The sequence below is a fragment of the Thrips palmi genome, unplaced genomic scaffold (genome assembly GCF_012932325.1).
Source record: "Thrips palmi isolate BJ-2018 unplaced genomic scaffold, TpBJ-2018v1 HiC_scaffold_4, whole genome shotgun sequence".
Classification (NCBI taxonomy): Eukaryota; Metazoa; Arthropoda; class Insecta; order Thysanoptera; family Thripidae; genus Thrips; species Thrips palmi.
In genome coordinates, this window is record NW_023144631.1 from 11047595 (window position 1) to 11067967 (window position 20373).

General features: G+C 52.5%; 4 protein-coding genes across 9 annotated transcripts in view; 2 read left to right on the forward strand and 2 right to left on the reverse strand.

Annotated features, from left to right (window-relative positions):
- The window catches only part of LOC117649618, a 92362-nt gene extending 86189 nt beyond the window's left edge, over positions 1 to 6173 (reverse strand). Inside the window, exon 1 of the mRNA XM_034392516.1 lies at positions 6047 to 6173. Within this exon, the coding sequence (XP_034248407.1) occupies positions 6047 to 6115 (69 nt within the window). The 5' untranslated portion in view covers positions 6116 to 6173. The remainder of the gene's footprint in view (positions 1 to 6046) is intronic.
- A 1924-nt stretch (positions 6174 to 8097) lies between these two features.
- LOC117649227 (ras-related protein Ral-a) lies at positions 8098 to 12718 on the forward strand. 5 transcript variants are annotated; one of them, XM_034391772.1, is made up of 6 exons: positions 8098 to 8229; positions 9140 to 9259; positions 9349 to 9470; positions 9551 to 9637; positions 9722 to 9896; positions 9964 to 12718. In XM_034391772.1, exons 2-6 carry the CDS (start codon positions 9158 to 9160, stop codon positions 10078 to 10080), a joined length of 603 nt encoding a protein of 200 aa, XP_034247663.1. In that variant the 5' UTR covers positions 8098 to 8229; positions 9140 to 9157; the 3' UTR covers positions 10081 to 12718. The 5 variants fall into 5 exon arrangements, with proteins under 5 accessions (XP_034247663.1, XP_034247662.1, XP_034247664.1 ...); XM_034391771.1 differs by having other exon boundaries at positions 8109 to 8384; XM_034391773.1 differs by lacking the exon at positions 8098 to 8229 and adding an exon at positions 8391 to 8539.
- A 333-nt stretch (positions 12719 to 13051) lies between these two features.
- On the reverse strand, positions 13052 to 16937 carry LOC117649226 (GATOR complex protein WDR24). The gene is made up of 11 exons (XM_034391769.1): positions 16524 to 16937; positions 16319 to 16435; positions 16015 to 16237; positions 15708 to 15921; positions 15383 to 15634; positions 15134 to 15294; positions 14853 to 15039; positions 14439 to 14772; positions 14072 to 14353; positions 13698 to 13969; positions 13052 to 13619 (listed from the first exon to the last, which is right to left on the reverse strand). Exons 1-11 carry the CDS (start codon positions 16618 to 16620, stop codon positions 13329 to 13331), a joined length of 2430 nt encoding a protein of 809 aa, XP_034247660.1. The 5' UTR covers positions 16621 to 16937; the 3' UTR covers positions 13052 to 13328.
- An 831-nt stretch (positions 16938 to 17768) lies between these two features.
- Positions 17769 to 20373, forward strand: part of LOC117649428 (solute carrier organic anion transporter family member 74D) — a 28764-nt gene continuing 26159 nt past the window's right edge. Inside the window, exon 1 of one of the 2 annotated variants that reach the window (XM_034392215.1) lies at positions 17769 to 18466. The gene's annotated coding sequence lies outside the window, so the exon portion shown is untranslated. The remainder of the gene's footprint in view (positions 18467 to 20373) is intronic. The other variant, XM_034392213.1, reaches the window with a different exon arrangement.

A 20373-nucleotide genomic window follows, 5' to 3' on the forward strand; every position in this document is an offset into this window, starting at 1 on the left:
ATCATCTCTCGGGGAAACAATAATTGTTGCACAACAGAAAATGATTCTCCGTCAAACTTCCGCCTCGGCGAAGCACGTGGCCTTTGTGCGGGGCGGGGCGGGGCGAGGCGGGGCGGGGCGGGGCGGGGCGGGGCGAGGCGGGGCGGGGCGAGGCGGGGCGAGGCGGGGCGTGTTCCGTGTCGTTCGGCGGCGGGCGTCGCGCCGAGGCCGCGCATACGGGCCGCGGCTCCACTCGGCGGCCGGGCCCTGCTAGGCCCTGCAGGGCGGGCGTGCGTGCACGGACGTGACCGAGGCCGTGGTCGAGGACGTGACCGCCGCGCCCGCCCCGGCCTGGCCGCCTCGGCGACACACCGCACACGCACACGCGGGGTGATGAAGGTGGATGAAGGGCGTGCCCCACTGCGTGAACGGCGAGGCCGCTCCGAAGTGGGTCGCCTCGTCTCTCTCGCACTCGTGCGGCGCCGCGGCGTGGTGCGAGAGAGACGGCGCCAGGAAGCGCCACTCCGAATCCGGGCCGCGAGGCTACGCGAGGCGAGGCCGACGACAGCGCGAATGCGAATGTGAATATGTCGGGCACGTGCGCCGCGCGGAAACTAAACTGTTTCAACGTCCCCGAGGGGCGAGGAGCCGAGGGGGCGGGCTGGGGCAGGTCAGGGGAGTGCCTCATGCATGTATACAGTGTGCCACACTCATCTGAATCTGCATGCGCCTGCGAGACGCGCCGTGCATTAACGTGGCCCGGCCGAGGGCATTAATGAGAAGTCACTATCATGTCATTTGCGGGGGATTCGGCCAGGAAATCCTGCCAGACGTTCGTGGCGGGTCAACAATGGGATTTCTTTTACAGGCGTCGGCGGCACTGTGCGAGCCTGGCCTGCACGAGCAGGACGAAAACGCACCGCAGTGGGAGGCCTGCAGGTCGTGTGGCGCTGGCCGACTAGGCGAACTGGCACCAAAAATAAAAGAGGGGAAAAAATCGTCGGCAAACTCGTAAGCGTAAAATCGGCAGCGGCGGCAGCGTGTTACGTGGCTGGATTTCCAACGACTGGCTTCGGTTGGCAGCCCTGCCAAACGAAACAAACACGACACGGTGGAGCGGAGGGGGAGGGGGAGGGGGAGGGGGAGGGGAGGGGGCTCTGCGGATGTGATGCGGAGTCCCAAGAGAGCCCCCCTCCCCTCTCCCCGCTCTCCACCGCGCTTACCGAACGCCACGCTAATCTGCTCAATGCTCCATCTCCCACTCTTTTATTCATCCAGTCGTCCCGTGGCACGCCCTCGGCCCCCCACTACGCTTGAACCTCTACCAGCTACCCCCTGGAACCCCCTGCAACCCCCCGCACGCGCCTCCCCGGGGGCTCCAGGACTCCAGGACTCCGGGCCTCCGGGACTCCGGGACTCCGGGACTGCGCTTCCCAGGCTGCCGATCCGCCCGGTGCACCCGCTGCCTTGGAACGGAACATGAAACAGCAGCTGGGCCCCTGGGCCCGCGCCGTCATCGAGGAGACCGTCACCATGGTCATCGTCGTTGCCCATCGCCATGGTCATCGTCGTTGCCCATCGCCATGGTCATCGCCACAGTCATCGTCGTGCTCATCACCATGATCATCGCCATGGTCATCGTCGTGCTCATCATCGCCATGGTCATTGCGACGGTCATCGTCGTGCTCATCACCATTACCATCACCATGGTCATCTTCGTGCTCATCACCATGATCATCACCATGGTCATCGTCGTGCTCATCACCATGATCATCGCCATGGTCATCGTCGTGCTCATCACCATGATCATCGCCATGGTTATCGTCGTGCTCATCATCACCATAGTCATCCTCATCGCCATGCACATCGCCGCGGGCGCGCTGGCGGCGGTGACGCCGTTTCCAGCCATTACGCCGTTCCACCCGGGCTGCCTGCCTGGCTTGCCTGGCCCCCTCTCAACCGCCGCGACCGCAAATCGTCATCTGGGGCGAAAATGATTCGCGGATCCGCTCTTCTGCCAGGCTTGGCGGCCCTCGGCGGTCCTCGGCCAGACCAGACAGGAGATTGGAGTGAAGGGGTGGACGGGGCGGACGGCGTGGACGGGGCGCTGCATGGAGCTCTCGGCGACATTCGCCCCGCAAAGCTACCGCTAGATGGCAGCACCGTCGCGCGCGGCCACAGGGTGAAGCGGGTCTTGGCCTCGTCATTCGTCACCTGCCTTGGTCCACGCCGATTCGGCTCCGTGCCTGCGATGTCTCAGTATGCTACATTTGAGTGAGATTACTCGTAAATTTTCGCCCTAGTTATTCAATGTTCCCACACAGACCAACCTCCTCGCGGGGTACTGTAAAAATCGAGCTAAAATGACGTTAAAACGTAAAACTTCGAAGATCCTAACCTCTCTGGCAGAGCTCTGGGATCAGCGCTCTGCGCACTCTTCTGCGCATGCATTCCGGCGCCAGGCTAGACCAGACTTCAAAAATGCACACCGACCACCTCGCACTCGGCACCTTTTTTAGGGCTTATCCGAAGTCGTATCGACTTGCAGTCTTTTCCACATCATAGGAAAAGTCTTGAAGATAAAAAGGCACTATTTCGTGTTCCGAAACAATTATTTGTTTCAGAAATGTGTTAGTAAAAGCGTTGGGACTCTTGGCAGCGCGCAGTTGGTTATTTTGCATCGCGTTTTTCAGGGGGAATGAGTCGAAATTTATGGGGGGTCAAAGCGAGGCGTTTGTGAGGCTCGTCGAGGACTATCATGTGCCGAAAACCGATTTTGAAAACCTCAAACCGTTTTCTGAAGCCAACAGATTTTCTGAAAAACATACTTTTTGTCATAGAGACGTCGCTATTGGTCCGATTGGATTCGGATTTGGTTTGTTTATAGTGTAGCGGTAAGCTCTACAATTTTGATCCCGACGTCTTTTTTCTTTAAAGACTTCGTTTAGCCAGGAGGACGATGTAAAGGGTCCACTGGTCTCCGGTGCGCTACGGTGCAGTGTCCGAGCAGTGCGTGCCTCCCCTCCACGCACCTGCGAGACCAGCCAAACCCTCTGCCCGACGTAGTTCGGAGAGTGTCCGCCAGAGCTGCCACTTTTGCTTTGCGGAGCGAATAATGAGAGGAACGGTGCTCGGCGCGCTCTTCATCCGGGGGCCGGGAGGGGGAAAACCTGCAACGCGGTCGGGTTCGATTCCCACTGTTTCTCAATCGCCCTTCAGCGGACACTTCGCCGACAAAGGGCGCTGCCGCTGCCGCCTCTCCGGGGAACATTGTGTTGTGTAAGGCCTCCCCCAACCCTTCCCCTTCCTCTCCCCCTCCCCGCCTCGCCTCGCCCCAGGCCTAGCAGGGCGTCATGTGCTGTGCTCGCACCGTTTCAAATGGCCCATTCCGATCGGACCACAGCCGCGCACTGCCGCACGCTGCCGCAGCCCGTGTGGTGCGGCCGGGGAGTGCCTCGGTAGTGCGGTAGTACCGGTGTGACGCTGCTTGCGCGGCTCCGCGGCTCTGCGCTGCGGCTCGCTAGCCCTGCAATACGACCATGTGGCAGAGGTGTTTCGCGGGACACTCGCGTCCCCCGCGGGGAGTGTCGAGTGGAAGTAGGCAACGCGCTGTCGGCGGACGGAGGGGATAAAAGTCTTCAGAAAATGAGGGCAGGCTGCAGGGGACACGATGGGGTGGCAATGGGGAAGGCCGTATGCCAGCTAGTCCAGGTTAGCCGCTCCGCAGACTGATTCCGAGAGTCGTTCGCCACGTCGCTCTGTCTCTCTCGCAACTATAAGGAACGCCCCGCGAGTGTGAGAGAGACAGGGCGACGAAAACGACTCTCGGAATCAGTCTGCCGCATTTCCAGCGAAATTAGATAGTAAAACAAGGCGGGCGACGAGCGGCGCCGCTGCAAGGCACCGCCTCCTTGCTCCACTACCGTTCCCGTCCGTTCCCGTAGTAACTGCCGTGTGCCGTCCTCGCCGAGACGGCCGACACTGTAGGGCACTGGAGCACGCCGTCTGGCCGCGGCCGGTCGCCACCACGGCGTGGGTGCAGCCTGGGTGGCCGACGCCTCAGGCGCCCGGACGGGCTGGCCGAGTGGACAAGGCGGTTGCTTTTCCAGGGAACGACCGTAGCGTGGCGGGTCGTTGGTTCAAATCACCTCAATGTCAGATGTGATTATTTTATGGTTGCTAGTTTTATTCATCCCTTCCCTGGAAAAGCAGAGTCAGCGAAAAGTTTCCATTCATCGCCGCCACCCTGAGAGCCGCGCCCAACTTCTCTTCATTTTCACTTTCTGTTTTCAGACGACGATTTGGGAGTTATTCAAGTCGTCAAGCTCCCGCGAAGTCATGTTCCTCAAGCATTTTCTGAGGAGAGTCTTCCGCGCACCGTCCTCGAACTACGCCGACGTCGCGGAGCCCAGGAACTACACTATTCAGGCTGATTTCGCACAGCGGTGTCGCCGCTCTGTCTCTCTCGCGCTCACGGTGCGTCGCGTGTCGGTGCGCGAGAGGCATGGTGCTGTCCGGAATAAGTCTTCGGGCCGGCAAGGCGGCGCGCGGTGACCGAGGCGGTGACGCGTCGCTGTGGCACGCGGGACTGGGACGCTAGCGACGCTAGCGTGACGCCGTCGTTCACAGTATCTGCCTAATCTGCAGGCCGTCGGCGGCAGACTGACTCCGAGAGTCGTTTTCGTCGCTCTGTCTCTCCCGCACTCATTCGGGGCGCCCCGTGAGTGCGACAGAGACAGAATGACGAAAGCGGACTCTCGGAATCGTCCTGCAGGGCAGGCCGTCGGCAGGGCGAGCCCGCGTCGTCCGCGGCCCCCGCATTCCAAGGCCACGCCCGCGCCCGCCGAGCGCTCGAGCTCGAGCAGAGCCAGACGGTGCCAGAGCAGGGCCAGCAAGACCAGCAAGGCGTCTGGAGGGGGCTCGGGCCAACGGGAAACGACGGGACGCAGCGGGAGGGTCCACCTCGTCCACCTCCACCCACCCGCGCCACGCCAAGGCGCCGAGCGCGCCGAGTGGGTCACGAGCGAGGGAAGTCCCATCTCGGGGCGTCCGGACCCGGAGGCGCTGACGGTGTGCAGGCTGCAGCCACTGCAGCCACTGCAGCCACTGCAGCGCCACTCCTCAGGCAAATCGATAAGCAAGCACGCGCTGGCGGACGATAAACACACTCACACTCACTCACACACACACACACACACACACACACTTCCTTCGCTGAGCAGTCCACCCCGCAGTCTCTCTCTCTCTCTCTCCCCCCCCCCCCAAATTGGACGGCGACTTTGCCGTAGAAGTGCCTGGGATGGAACCATTTTGTGAAGGGAGTCTCTTTTCTAAGAGTCGCCATGCAGTGATTCCAGGGACTAAGGATACAGTTATAAGGCGGACGACCAAAAAAAAAATTAAGGTTAATACACTTTATGAAATGTTTCACTTAGTAGATCAACGCAGGCCTCGTTTCAGTTTCTCAAAAAATATTGAGTCGGTGCGCAACTGACTAATGAGCTAGGCTAGGAGAGTCACGAGTCATAAGTCCAGCCAGCCACAGAAGTGCCGTGAGGCGTGAGGAGGCACACGGTTCTCCGAGGGGCTCTAACGTCGTTTGAACAGTAATTAATAGACTTGATGAACAGCAGCGAGCGGAACAGGGCGCAGGCAGTGCCGCAGTGCCGCCGCCACCCCTTCGTCGCCTTCACCTCATGAAACGCCACTCTGATGTCTACATCGCATTTCCCCGCCGCGTCGTCATGTTTTCCATTTCCACCACAAATTACCATCAATGTCGTTCCACTTTGTTTTTCTCTAGATCCCCAAGCGGAATGATTTAAACGCTGGGGACTTCCCTTCCCCTCATCCTCCCCCTCCCCCACCTTCCGTCCGCACCGCGACCACCTGCGGCCTACAACATGAACGCCAAGGCTGACGCAGGACACAGCCTTGATTTTTTCCAGCCGAATGTCGCGCGTGTCTCGTTTATTATTTTTTGTTTTCCGCGTTTTTTGCCGGTAGGAAGGGCGAAAGCGCGCGGCCTGGCCCCTGGCCCTGGCGCCACACTGCCACACTCACTCACCTTTCCCGCCAAAACGAACACGGCGAAGGCTCCGGCGAGGGCGACGCGCATGCCGCGCTTGCCGCGCATGCTACCGGCTCTTTAGGTCCTTTTAATCCTCGGCCGCCAGTCCCAGCCCGGCTCATGGTCGCGCTCACGACGGCGGCGGCCCCGCGCCGGTCGGGCCGGTCGGGCCGAACGCCCCCGCACCGGCGGCGCGCATTGCTAGGGGCCCTCGCGGCGGGGCGGCACGGACGGCGGGGCGGAGGGGTCGGCGACGGCGGCGTCGGGGTGCGTCTCGCGGCTCGGCTCGGCGCGGACTCCGGCGTGGCGGGGGCGGCGTCGGCGGCGTCGGCTTGCCGGGGCGAGAGGGACCACACTACTGGATCGCGGCCGCGGCGCGCGGCGCGCGGCGCACGGAGTAGCTCAACCCTCCCCGGCGGCGCTGGGCGCCAGGGGTGGCTTGGAGGGGGTGGCGGCCTGCCCGACCAGCCCGGCCCGTCCGTCCTGCGTCCCCGACGAGGTCCCCGACGAGGTCCCCGGCCAGACATGGCGCCGTCACGGCGTGCTGCCCGACCCCCACGCCGCGGGTGGCGCCTCTCGCCCTGGCCGCCTCTGGCACGGCGGCACGGCGGCGGCACGGCGCCGGCTGCGGAGGGCGGGGAGGACGCCGCCGGCGCCACGGAACGCACTGCGGAGGAAGGAGGCCGTCGTCGCGGCTCGGTGACGCGGCCTTTATCGAATCGGGGCGACGCCGGCGACGCCGAGGTCCACCCGCGGGTCCACCACGGGGAGGACGCGGCCCGGCAAAGCCAGGCAGAGGCATTCCGCACAGCGTTCTGTCGCTCTGTCTCTCTCGCACTCCTGCGAACGGCCCCGTTGTGTGCGAGAGAGAAAGCGCGGAGACATGTTATAGTGAATCCGCCCCGGGCGGCCTACCACCCGCAGCATTCGTGTATTCAAAATAGAGGCCTGCGGCGGGCGGGTATTCGTTGGTTGCTGTCAAAAACATTTCAGATTTCGCATGAACATAGTTTTATGACTGGATCAGCGCCTCTCAAACTTCTGTGCGTTTCGGTCCATTTACTTCAAAGTTATAGGCTTCACGGGTATTGGATACCCGCCCGCCGCAGGCCTCTAATTCAAAATGGCTGGAGTTTTTACGACTCGCGCCGAATTGTAACAGTCACCCCGTGCATTGGATGCAGGGAGGATGAAGATACCGTTCCTCCCCCTCCCCTTAAAGAAGGGGTAGCATAAGGGCTCGTTACCCCATTGGCAAGTCTGGCCGTGGGTGGACAGGGCTGAGTTGGCAACTGCAGCTCCGTGATTGTTTCGCCGTTTTCAGAACGCGTGACGTCACCCCGTCGCTTCGCGGTGTTCGAGATCGCAAGCACACAGCTGTGTTCTTGATAACGAAGCTGATTGCTCACTGCCCCGTGAGACGCTGCGAAAACTATTCAAAGTTCAAATTCCCTTTCACGTTTCGTTTGGGATGTTCTGTTGGTGCAGCTTTCGCAGAGGAGCAGTGGTAGTGGTGAGCCGCAGGAACGCACAAACAAAGGTACGGTGTCTGGGCGGGCCAGCAGACGGATTCCACACAGTGCTCCACCGCACTGCCTCTCTCTCTCTCTCTCTCTCTCTCTCTCTCTCTCTCTCTCTCTCTCTCTCTCTCTCTCTCTCTCTCTCTCTCTCTCTCTCTCTCTCTCTCTCTCTCTCTCTCGCGTTCGAACGGCACGCCCAGCGAGTCTGAGAGAGACAGGCCGCTGTCTAGTCGCTCGTAATGAGCGCGCGAACGCGAAGCGGGGCTGCGCTCGAAAGCGTGGGCGGTTCGGAGAGCTCCGAGGCGCTCTCTCTCTCGCTCACTGCGTGCACTGAGGGGCGCGGCGGCCAGCGGCGGCAGGCATGGCCTTCCCCCTTCCTCTGCGCCGCGAGCCGCGAGCTTCGGACGCAGCCCGCGCGGCTCTAGGGCTCTAGGGGGCCGTGCTGCCGCCGCCGTGCCTGGCACTACAGTGCTGCTGCCCATCGGCCGCTGCCGGAAGAATGACGCATCGGGAGGGAAGGGTGGGGGGCGTGTGAAGACGGGCGCAAAGCAGACGCAGACGAGGAGAAGGAGAGGACGAGAGAAAACGTCAACTGATGAAAGAAGCGAGAGAGAGATAGAGAGGCGCCCCGTTCGTGTAGTAGTCGGCTCGGCTCATCCGGCAAGTGGATTTAGATTTTTGGGGAGGTATTTGAACCACCGGTAGTGACTCCCCGGCACAGGGGATCGCGGAGGTTGGGCGTGAATCGGCGAAGAAAGCTCACTCGCAGCGAAGGCCGGCGCGAAGGAGGAGGGAGGCTTCTCGCCCTGGAAAGTGTACGTGCAGGAGAAGTGTTTGCGTTTGCTTGTGTATTCCTGCTGGAGGCAACGCCTCTGCTGCTGTTTTGGCCTGGCTGGGCGGACGGACCGTCGTCCTCCTGTCAACTACACCGCCAATTTGCGGCACTTGTGTGTTGCTTATCGAGCAGTGAGTGAGTAATCCGACAGCCAGGCCGTCGGGAGGCGTTGGACGGCGGCGCGATCCACTCCCATGGGAAAACAATGACCCAGTAACCCTAATTTTGGCTCGCGCGCCTAGACCGTTTTTCTCTTTTTTTGACCGGATCGGCGAAAATCTCGTTAATCGCCCCAACAATTTGATTCCGGGCCGCTCGGTATGTCGCCACTAGATCCACATCTGGGGCTGGGCGCCGCCATAACCTCAACTTCTTGACAGATATTCGATAGCAGACATTGTTATTGTATCTGTTGTTATTTTTTATTTTTCTTTTACCGAGATTTTGACGGGGTTCATCTGTTCATTCAGCCGCCTGTAATGTACCCTTTTCTCATGATTTCACCTCATTCTGAGGAAACTCATCTCTCAACTGTTAGAAGTATACTTTTTTCAGTGGCGGTCTTGTTGTTTATTGTCCAGAAGAGAAAGGGCCTCAATTACTCTAAATTATCTGTAAATTGTTATAAGCATTTGTGTGTTTGTTTGTCCTCATTTCTGGCCAAAGTATTTAATGACGTGCTTTATTTTCATCAAATCTGTCAACATTGCAACTTTTGTTTTTTATTTTGCGCAGATCGTAAACTGAATCAAAATGAAGAAGCCAAATCAGCAACCAGCTCTTCACAAAGTTATTATGGTGGGAAGTGGTGGTGTTGGAAAATCAGCACTCACTTTGCAGTTCATGTACGATGAGGTAACTTATCAGCATTTTGCCATCTTTATCATTTTCAATGCAATCGCTATCATACCCTTTATGGCTTCCTTCTCTTGTTTAATTTTTAGTTTGTGGAAGATTATGAACCCACCAAAGCTGACTCATATCGCAAGCGAGTTGTGTTAGATGGGGAAGAAGTACAAATTGATATTTTAGACACAGCCGGTCAGGAAGACTATGCAGCAATCAGGTAAGTCTACTTTATTTGCAACTATTATTTAACCTTTGAGGCCATGACCTTGCATATTATTTGTGGTCCTTTATTTCTAGGGATAACTATTTCCGAAGTGGAGAAGGTTTTCTATGTGTCTTTTCTATCACTGAAGATGATAGTTTTCAAGCAACTCAGGAGTTCCGGTATGTCATAGCATTCCATTCAATTGACCCGTGCCTCAATCCCCTGATGACTTCATTGAAATTAAACACACTTTTCATTCACAGGGAACAAATTTTGCGTGTCAAGAATGATGAAAACATTCCATTTCTACTAGTAGGCAACAAAAGCGACCTGGGAGAGAAACGCAAGGTTCCCCTTAGCGAAGCCACTGGACGTGCTACACAGTGGGGTGTTCCTTATGTTGAAACATCTGCCAAAACTCGAGCAAATGTTGACAAGGTAAAACGCGTCTCTTATAGAACATGTCTTAAATTTTAGCCTCTTTTTATCTGGTATTTTATTTTAGGTTTTCTATGACTTGATGCGTGAAATTCGTTCAAGAAAAATGGAAGACAATAAACCTGGCAACAGCCGTGGAAAAGACAAGAGCAAGCGTAAGAAGCTGAAATGTGTCATCCTTTAAATCTGAGACAAAAAGCGCATCCTTATCTTTTACAAGGTGGATTCTTATAGATGTTCTACAGTCGAAAGAACAAGTACTGATCAGGGCCTCAAATTCTGGCTGGTATATTCCAGAGAGACTACACCTATATTATTTGTGTTAGGTCACATTTTAATTACTTTTAAATGAAAGATCACGACTTTTATTATTCCCTGTGGTTTTGTCTCAATTATCAATGTATTACAAAGAAACATTCAATCGTATGGTATTTGTCAGTAATTGAGACATGAATTTGCGTAGACCCTTAATGATACAGGTTACATGGGGTTCAAGCTGTATGAAGTATTGATTGATAAAATTCAGTTTGTGGCATAAGCTTTCATGTGGTATTGTTTTTTTTGTCCACCTGAATGTTTCATGCTAAAGGTTTTTACAAAAATTCTGCTACTTAGATTGTTACCAAGCTTTTCATTTTTAGTTGTACTCTCTTGTTTATGGTAATCTAGCCTCTATAATATCTAAAAGGCTACTACTATTGCTGTAATTTAATTATATTTGTCTTAAATGTGATGGCTGGTACATAAATGTGTCCAGACTTCATGTTTGTTTTTATGTTTTTGTTTTCCACTTTATGTTATGTTTCATTCTGGATAGGAAAGACTGTGTGTGACATGTTTTATAGTTAACTGTTCTCTGTACTGAGAATGGTTATTGAGAACTGCTTTTGGATCTGCAGAAATTTGCATCACATTGATTTCTCCCTTGTGCTGGTGCTTTCTTGATAAGATTCTTCTTCACTGGTATACTTTTACTCATGAAATTGGTTTGTTCCTATTTTCATCTTATCCTGTGATTCAATAGAAACTTTTTCTGATGTGAAAAACCACCTGTTGGATATTAGATTAGCTGGATTTAGCTCACTCATTTTGATATTACACTCCTTTTGACTTGTTTGTTTCTTGTCAGAACTTTGTTTAAAGTCTTCGTATAAAGATGTGTGTGATGCTTTTAAATTGTGTTGGTTGTATTTGGAAATTGATATGATTCAGGGTATATAGAAGGGTTTGTTCAAGTGATATCACTTTTTCTCTTATCTTTATTATAATAGAGAATTGATGGACACAGTTTAGGTGTCAAACTATACTTTGTATCACATATGGAAAGATTTGAATTAATTGGAACAAATTAATTGTCTTATATCTGATCGATTCCTGTTTTAAACGTATGAATTTTCATTCATATTTTTAGTATTGGACAAAAGTGAAGTTCCCTGTAGAGGAAATTGTGCAGTTCGTTTCTCGTACTTATCAAAACTGTGTTCAGTTGTACTCAATTTGAATTCACTAAGAGATTCATGTATCAATTTGTACAATATTTATTTCATACTTTAAAGTTTCTTTTTGGTTGTTGATTGTCCTACTTTGGCCCTTTTGTGCCCTTTTCCTCCAATTTGTGTATATCTTGCTGTTTGTTCTGATGCCTAAAATTTCATAATTTTATTTGCTCAAAGGAAAGGCTTCATTATATTGTGTTTTTAACAGCTCAAGGTCCTTCAGCCCTGTCTTGGAACTTACATTTTATATGATTCAGTTGAGTTTATGAATTAGGATATTCAATATACATTGCCGAAAAAATCTGTTTTTTTTTTTTGGGAAGGGTGTATTCTTAACTTTCTTACTGAAGAAAAGTGGAGCATTGCAGTAAAGTTTTCAAAGTACATTTTTTTTCATGACTGAATAAATTGTACCCTTCTTACAATTATGTATAGATTTTGTTATTGGTGGACCACTTCCAAATGCTAGTTGAAAACACTACTGGATGATAGAAAAGAATCTTGAAGAAATGTAGTTTGCAGTTGGTTGTATTTTAATTAAAACATCGAACCATCCTTAGAAGTGATATTAGGTTGAAGCAGTTGGAGTTTCCATTAACCTGAGAAGATGTGTATGTCTAAATGTCCCAATTCCTTGAGTGGATTTTCGTCACTTATGAGTTAAGATGTGTTTTTTGGACACACAAGCGCTTGTATTCATACTGTATTTTATTTATAATTTGCACGCTAGAACTTGTTAGCACTTCATCTCTACCTCTTTCATTGGTTTACAGTGAAACTGCCAAATCATATGTGCTAAACAGTTTCCATGGTTACTTTCTTTTCATTTGTACGTATTTTATGAAGTCTTACAAGGAATGTCCTCTTTGCCTTGGAGGGACATACGCACAAATTAAATATCATGAAGACTGCAACTCTGTAGTCTGTTCCTATTATTGGTTTTGAGAATCTCATGTTGCACAACCCATTTCCATCTGTTAAAAATTCACCATTAGAAATTTGACTTTAAGAACCAAAGTATTTTTATGGGGTTCATACTGTACACCCATTGAGATAAAAAACCTATATTCAGCTAATTTTTCAAATATTTTCTTTGCTATCCAACATGCATTGCATGATTGCTTCTTGTATATAAATATTATGACTTTATTATGTCATGCTATACTGTTTATACAGATACTGTACATATTGTTCCTTTCCTTTTTTTAAGCTGAAAAAGTTTCAGGTGTTTAATGTCCATCTTTGCCTAGCCCATGCTCTGTATGTCCTGTACCTTCATATTGACAACAAAAAAATTATTAAATATTTTGGACATTTACATCAAGACAATTTTCCTGTCTTGTAATATATTCCAGTTCACAACAGTGTGTTTGTGTCCTTACATGAAATAAAAAATGTTTTCATATCTTTATTTGTTATAAAAAAAAACAAAAAAAAACAGAAACATAATGACTACTTGACAGCTGAGGTTGACTAGGAAACAATCTCCAGAATGGCTCTCTCTCACACATGGTAAGGGGAGAACGGTAGAAGATATCAGTAGCTTGACTTCTGAAATGTCAAATCCAGACACAAAGCCAAGACATAAAATATAGCTTTGGGGGAAAAAACATGAACCAGTAAGACATTTACCCTCAAAATAGAAATCACAACACTGCAATTCTTTCAATCACTTTTAATGTCATTTCTTAAAAATGTGAAAGACCTTACATGATATCACAGCCATTAAAATTCTGTTTGTCGAAACATTCAATAAAATTATTGATGAAGACTTTTCTTGACATTCTCTGTTTGGTCAAAGAGTTTCAATAGTGACACTTCAGAAGACAACAGAGATTCAGTTCATTTCTATAAAACTAATGGAAGCGTATTGATAGATATCACAGGACCAGGTTCAGTTTAAGACACAGTGATAGATAGTTTCCAATGTAAATAGTTAATTATATTCACATAGATGCCCACACCCTGATGGGCAATACTTATTTGTGCTAAGCCATTGTTGTATATGATGTATGTGCCCGCCATGTGCACAGCCTTGACACCAGGCATACAGTCCTTTTACAACTTGATGGCACACTGAGCACAATGAAGACTCTGAACTGTGACAACGGTCACACAACCAGCCTGTACGGTGAAGAGGTTTCTCACACTGTCCACAGCAGGTATAATACGTTGTTGATTGTTGACTCAACTGATTAACATTAGGCAGCCAAGAAAGTTTAATAACCTGAAAAATAAAGCACTCTAGATTACTTTTCTGGAAAAATGGTTTATGAAAAAAGCCTATTTCAATTCAAATACTCACTTGTGTTGCCACATTGTATAATTCATGGCGACCCAGAAAATCGATGTACCCCAGCATCCAATGTTCTTGAGTAGCTTCATCCACTCCAAGACCTCTTCGCTTATCACCAAGAACAAGCAGAGCTGATGCAGCCATTTGCACATCGCCCATTGAAGCATGGTGACGTAAAGCATCAGCTACTACATTGCCACAATCCCACATTAACGGTGCAGAAAGAGCAGACACATTGAGTAAGGGTGCAGGCTGCTCTTCCACAGCTACAGTCTGGGTCTCTGTCACATAAAAATAAAACAGGTTAAACAAGAGCAAGAGCATTTCCAAGAAGCATCAGAGGCTCTCATAAAAAGATTGCACGTTCTAAACCGTGAGGTTACCTTGTTCACTTGGTTCCAGATGATTTGGATAGGTTTCCGGGGGTGGGGAGCGGTCTAGAATCTCATGTCGAAGAGGAAAGGCTTCACTGGAAAGCATCCACTCATCGGCAGGGCCTCCTACAGTACCAATCTGACTGCCCCCGTTTCCCATACCCAGAGCAAGTGCAGCAAGGAGGCCTCCGCCCACCCCAACAGAAGCTCCCACTCCCATGCCGCTGTCCATGTCTAGTGGATCCATCTCACCGTCACCAAAGAAGAAGTCTCCTTGGGTCATAGGTGTTTCTGTTTCATTAACACAAGTAAGTGAATTGTCAGAGCGTTATTGTAGAATACTTATTAGGAGACACATAGAACATTTGAAACTCACTTGCAAAAGATGGTAAGCCAAGGTGTACCCCATTTAAAGATATTTCAGTGGTTTCATCAGTTTCCGTCTCCTCTTCCGTAGCTATTGCATCACCACCATCAACATTGCCACTGCCAGTCACTGCCACCTCTCCATTAGTGTTGTTGCTACTCCTAACAACCCTCTGCTCAGGTTCTCCTGCTGTTGTGTTGGTCCCAGTGGCAGCGGTCACTTCTCCAGACACTGAACTATCATCACGTCCAGTCACAGCAGAAGCTGATGGAGGATTTGGGTCACCCGGTCCACCACGAGAGCTCCAGTAAAGAGTCTTGATGATGCTCCACACAAGGCTCACCTTCAGCAAATTAAAAGATTGTTAGACTGTATTGCCAGTAATTGTTTTTACAGTTATTGAAGTAATTTTGAGATGGGTACCTGATGCCTTCCTAGTTCTCTGGCAACTGCTGCATTATGATCACACATTTCAGCTAGAGAGCGCCCATTTAAAATGTACCTACGAGCACTTTCCACCATCCAGCGATTTTCTCGAACAGCTTTCATAGAGTATAAGTGCATAGAGCTTGTAGCTTGGCAAAATTGTTCACTAGTTAAGTGAGATTTTCTAGAAGAATATTTGAAAGAAATTAGAAACGCTAAAATTGAGGAAGAAAAATTGTTGTAGCTTGACAGAGAAATTAGTAATATTTTACTCTTACCTCAGGTACCCTTGAATCTTGGAACTGAAAGGTACATTACTTGAGCTTATTCGGCAAGCAAATGCTACATCTCCAGATGAATTGATTGAAATACCCTGAGGGTTTGCCTGATCTGCTGGCCTGGTTGCATCTTTGAAAACATGATGTATTAAAGTGCAATCCTGGAATAGAAAAAATAAATTATTTCACTCATTATCATGCAGTTTTTAATTTCTCTATTATTTAGAATAATGTGCATATTTTACTTACTCGACTAACTGAAAGAAAAACTTGAGGATCTCCTCTCCATGCAAGTCCTGTGGCAACATCCTTGTGCTCTTGAAAGGAAGCGAAAGGAATGTACGGCCGCCGAATGTCCCATACATTAATGCTGCAGTCGACTACCAGGGCACAACTGGCAATGTGGTGCTTTCGTTGTGGACGCCATTTAATGCGACCAACAGATGCTATAGTGCTAATTGTATATTCTAATAGAGGCCTTCCAGTCGACAGTTCCCATACCTGTTAAATGATAAAAGATTATTTGTGGTTATTCCAAGATAATCATTTAAGTTGACATGTCCACTCAGTTTACCTTAATGGTTTTATCTCTGCTGGCTGTAGCCAACCAATTGCACTCAGGATGCCAGTCACATGCAAACACAGGACCAGAGTGTGCGGTGAATTGATGTGTGCACTTATCAGGACGCCGCACATCCCATAGCTGGACATTGCCGTTTTCAGAAACAGCAGCAAATGCATGCAGCAATTGAGGACTGAATTGTACATCCCGGATACTTTCTGTATTGCTGAAATCAAACAAGCATATTCATTGAAATATGAATCAAATTTTATTAAAATCAAGTGACAAGACTCTCCTAAACTCAGCCATGTTTTATTACCTCATAAATGTCTTGGTCGCATCTCTCATTCGAATGTCAAAGCATTTCATAGTGCCATCCTGCGAACCTGATATGAGCCAATGTGCTTCCGTTGGGTGGAAGCTGACTTTGTTGACAGTTCGCTTGTGGTCCAAGAAAACATGCTGCTGCTTCGAACGAGAGGGCTTGTCCAAATTCCACAACACAACAGCACCATTTGTTGCAGCCGTAGCCAGAGTCTGGTCTATAACAAGGAAAACGTAGAAACCAAATAATAATCAAGAGGACCATAGAAGGAAAAGGACATGTTGACATTCAAACCTACCCTCTAAGGTATTCCATGCCACATCATTACAGGAAAAATTTAAATTTTGGTTTTTTCCAACCCGCAAATTGTAGCTTTCTACAAACTCCTCTTCTTCAATTGTAAACACCTTAAACACTGCAAAATTAAATAAGATTATTACAAAACATGACAATTGGATTGATGCCCAACCAATATTTTGATGAAAATAGATTGCAATTCTCACCATTTCTGCCAGCTATGACAACTTGATTATTTTCCCTGTTCAGGGCAAGAGCATTGGCCGGCCCCTCTTGGGACACGGACATTGTTTTTTGAGACATCTTGTACGTTTTTTAAAATCCTTAGCGGAATTAAAAAGGCATATTATAAAGCATACATAATAGTAAACATTGGGTTTGAGTTAGGTGGACAAGAGTGACATAAGAATCTTGAAGGTGCACATAATGGAGGTGACACCATTTCACGAATTATTTTTTCGGTAAAATACAGCCAAGTCTTCAGAACATTCCAAAAACACAAGGCAAAAATTGCAAAAGTAAATGCGAAATCGCCAAAGGAAATTGGGACAGACGATTCGGCAGTGAAGGTTAGGTTAACGTATTCACTTCTTCAGCTGTTTCCTGTTTTCGGTCCACAGCGAGGACCCTTACTCGAGGCTAGCGGGTGTGGGGATATGAGAAATATTTAACAACGTTCTCGCGCTCACAGTTTGAACTTCCCCGTGAGAATTAGGCGATTTAGCCGTTAAAAGTGGCGGAGAATGCGGAATTAAAAATGGTGCCGGAAAGACTTTTTGTCCCGGGGCAGCCTTACAATCGCTTACAACGCAACTGCCCGACGCGGCGGGACGACCAATGGACTTCCCTGCCGTCCAGGAGGCCCTGCAGCCAGGAGCGCAGTTTGGGATGCATTTCTGAACGCTCTGAAGTCAGGCAGTAGGCTGATTCGGAACCTCACTTTAGCCGGTTGCTCTGTGACTGCGACAGAGACGGAGCTCCGAAAACGACTTTCGGAGTCAGTCTGCAGGTGCAGGTGGGCGACAAGGCAATTCAATGGGCGACGCGCCTCCTTGGTTCTCGCGGGGGCGGCGGGGGCGGCGGGGGCGGTGGGGGCGGCCGATTCTGAAGCGTGCCGTTCCGTCACTGTCTTTGTCGCATTCACAGGGCGTCCCGCGGGGGGCGAGAGGGAGGCAGACCGACGAAACGACTTTTCGGAATGAGTCTGCTGGACGCGCACCTATGCGCGGCGGGGCGCGGCGCGGCATGCAGGCTGTGGCGGTGGCGGCCGCGGTGCAGCGGGCGCCGCCGGGACGTGCAGCCGACGGCGTGCCTCTGCCTGCCTGGCTGGGGCAGGGCAAGCTGCGGCCGTGCTGCCTCGCGCGCCGCAGCACCGCCAGTCTACGCCAGTCCAGCCGCACCGGCCCGGTCTGCCCGGTCTGCCCGGTCCTTACAGCCGCGCCACGGCCGCCTGCTCCGCGCAGCCTCGTCGCGCAGCGTCGCGAGAGATACCGCGCGTCGTCGCCGTCGTCGCCAGCGATATGGGAGCGACCGGTGTCCGCGAGGGCCAGTGTTAGTGCGGCCGCAGTGCAGTCCGCGAGTGTGTCGGTGCGTGTGCGGGCATGTGCAGTGGGCGTGCAGCACGTCTAGTGAAGCCCCGCGTTTGGCATGACGGAGTTCGGTGAACGCGGCGAGTGAGAAAGGCAAAAGGGCCGAGCGCCGAGCGAGCGGTCGGAGTCTCGGAGTCTCGGAGTCGGTGACTTCTGCAACAAGTGTCCGCGCCGGGCTGCGCCGCTGCGCCCCTGCGCCGCCCGCGCCAGCAGCCCAGCTGAACCCTCCGCTAGCGGAGCTCCGCGGGGCGCGCCCTGCCCTCCGCCTGCCGCGCAACAAGTGCCTCACAGTGACACTCGCTTCCTCCCCGCGCCCCGCCCTAGAGGCCGTCCTGCAGGCCGTCTTGCAGGCCAGCGCCCTAGAGGCCGTGCCGCCCCGTCCAGTGCGCCCCGCGGCAACGCGTTGCCAGGGCCCAGCTCCCTGAGCCGCGGGACGGCGGTGACTGACACCTGGAGTACCTGAAGCGCCTGAAGCACCTGGACTACCTGTAGCGCCTCGACTACCTGAACCTGAAGCACCTGGACTACCTGGAGGACGCCGCACCAAACCAGCCATACAGGTAGGTGGGCGTGCTGGGCGTGCTCGGTGCAGCGGAGCGTGTCCCGCTCAGTGTGCGGTGCCATGGGTCCGTGGGCCTTGGGTCCATGGGGCCATGGGTCCACGGGTCCACGGGGCCATGCATGCCGTGTCATGACGTCCTTCTGACGGACGCTAATGGAGCGCTTCCACCCACACATGGTGGGGCCGCGGCCTAGAGGTTCTGTCTCTCTCGCACTCGACGGGACGCCCCGCCGCGCCCGCGAGGAGGAGAGAGACAGAGCGACGACATTGCTGTTCGGAAGCAGCATGGCCCTGTGACCTCCTGGCCCTGGCTCTGCGGGCCGCCGTCAAAAGAGACGAAAAGCCGGCACGGGGATTCGAACCCGGGCCTGGGCCTTCCCCGGGGCCGCTTGCCACACCGGAAGCGACACTTGGCGCGCAGAGCCAGGCAGAGCCAGGCAGGGCCCGCGCTAAACTCGCTAAGTGCCTTGAAGCCGTCTTGAATGGCGGCCATTTTTCCGTCTGGGAATAGCGACGGGCGACCCGGCCGAACTGGCCCTGGAACAAAGGGCGTCGGCCACGCCGAGGGCTTCGCGAAGGGCCGCGCCAAGGGCCACGCGGCCACGCCCCGCCCGCTTCATTTGCATATACGTCTGGCCGTAGCGTAGCGGTCCTTTGAATCGGACCCGTCGGCCTTCCCGCTGCAGGATCGGCCCGGTCTCGTTGTTGTTGTTTTTGTCTGTTGTTGATGTTGTTGTTGTTGCCTCGGGAACCGTTTAGGGCACGGCGGCCGATGCAGTGGACGGTGTATGAATGGAAGGGCCAGCTCGCCGGCACTCTGTAGTCCGATTCCGCTGCCCCTCGCTCCGTCTCTCTCGCACTCGGGAGTGTGCCGTAGGGGGGCGAGAGAGACAGTGCGACACTGGGCTGGCGCGGAGGGAATCGCGAACTCGCTGGTCAAGGGGCGGGACATCGAGACACGTCGAGGTTCGGGTTGTCGGACCTGGTTACGTCATTGCGTCATACGGAACCACACCAATTGAAATTGGAGCGGCCCGCCGAGAGGGCAATCATCAGTACGGGCCATCACGCATGCAGGCGCGCACCGAGCCGCCGACCCACCGACCCACCGCCGCCCGGCCCGAAAACAGGACCATCACGCTCTGGCGGGACAGCGCCCAGTCGGGCGAAGCAATAAAAACCCTTTTCAACGAATTATTTGAAAAACGGCCTTGGCCGATTCTTTGGCAGTGCACCTGCAATTGCTCGGCAGCGACGCACTGCTCCTTATGCGTGGATCACTCCGTCGCGTCGCGCACCGCGCCGAACCGAACCGCTATCGGAATGAGTGGCCGAGCTGATTCAGTCCGTTTATCTGGGTGCCGGCCGTCTCGCTCGCACCCCTCCGGCACGCCCCGCGAGTGCGAGAGAGACAGACACGACCTGGCGAGCGGCCGCCAGGATCTCGTCCAATAAAAGGGTCCGCTGTGTCCTGCATGGGACTCGCGCTGGGTCCCGGTTGGCCCGCTCCAGTGTGTTGGATGCAGGACCTAGCCTCCCTGCCTTTCGGAAACAATAAGGCCTGGAAGAAGGACCGCGACGCGAAGCTCCTTGCCCGCAGCACGGCCAGCACGTGCGCGGCCACCGGGCTGTTGCACCACTGATAGCGACAGGGCGACCCTGCAGACTCATTCCGAGGGTCGTTTTCGTCGCTCTGTCTCTCTCGCACTTGCACGGGACGCCCCATGAGTGCGAGAGAGACGGAGCGACGAAAACGACTCTCGGGATCAGTCAGCACTGCAGGGACGCCCACTCGAGGGGCTCCTCAAAGTCCCAGCCACTGTCAGTGCACTTGCAGTGTGCTGGCAATTAGCGCGTCTGTGGCCGACGACGAGCACGGCGAGCACGGCGAGCACGCGGAATAGG